Genomic DNA, 377 nt, shown 5'->3' on the forward strand with positions numbered 1-377 from the left:
AGGGTGAGGGGGGTGGGCGCAGGACGAGCGGAGAGCGTCGCCCACACCAACCGACCGGGCGTGAAGAGCGCGATGGCTTTGAGGCAGCTGTACTCTGCCGAGTCCACCTGGAGCCGGTTGAGCTTCTCCACCTGATCCTGGAAGATGCGGATCTGGTCCATGAAGGAGACGACGCGGTCGGCGGACATGGGGGAGGCGTGGAAGCCGGCGGCGGCCAGGAGAGGGGCACGAAGAGCTCGCTCCAGCTGAGCCGCAGCAGGGCCACCTGGTCGGAAACGGGCAGCTCGGGGAAGAAAGGGATGTTCCGAGCCCACTCCACCGTGCTGAAGAGGAGGCGGGCGGCCAGCTCGCAGATGTTGTCGATGCCCATGACGCTG

At 66.8% G+C, this 377-nt stretch overlaps 1 protein-coding gene across 1 annotated transcript; it reads right to left on the bottom strand.

The window, feature by feature from the left end:
- Positions 1-55: 55 nt before the first annotated feature.
- LOC103781406 (nuclear receptor subfamily 2 group F member 6-like) lies at positions 56-370 on the bottom strand (the record flags this gene model as incomplete). The annotated part of the gene is given in 2 exon segments (XM_008949120.1): positions 56-229; positions 232-370. Coding segments are annotated over 2 exon segments (313 nt in total), but the record flags the coding sequence as incomplete, so codon positions are not given.
- Between the last annotated feature and the right edge of the window lie 7 nt (positions 371-377).

This window comes from Merops nubicus, unplaced genomic scaffold (genome assembly GCF_000691845.1).
Source record: "Merops nubicus isolate BGI_N331 unplaced genomic scaffold, ASM69184v1 scaffold24331, whole genome shotgun sequence".
Taxonomy (NCBI): domain Eukaryota; kingdom Metazoa; phylum Chordata; class Aves; order Coraciiformes; family Meropidae; genus Merops; species Merops nubicus.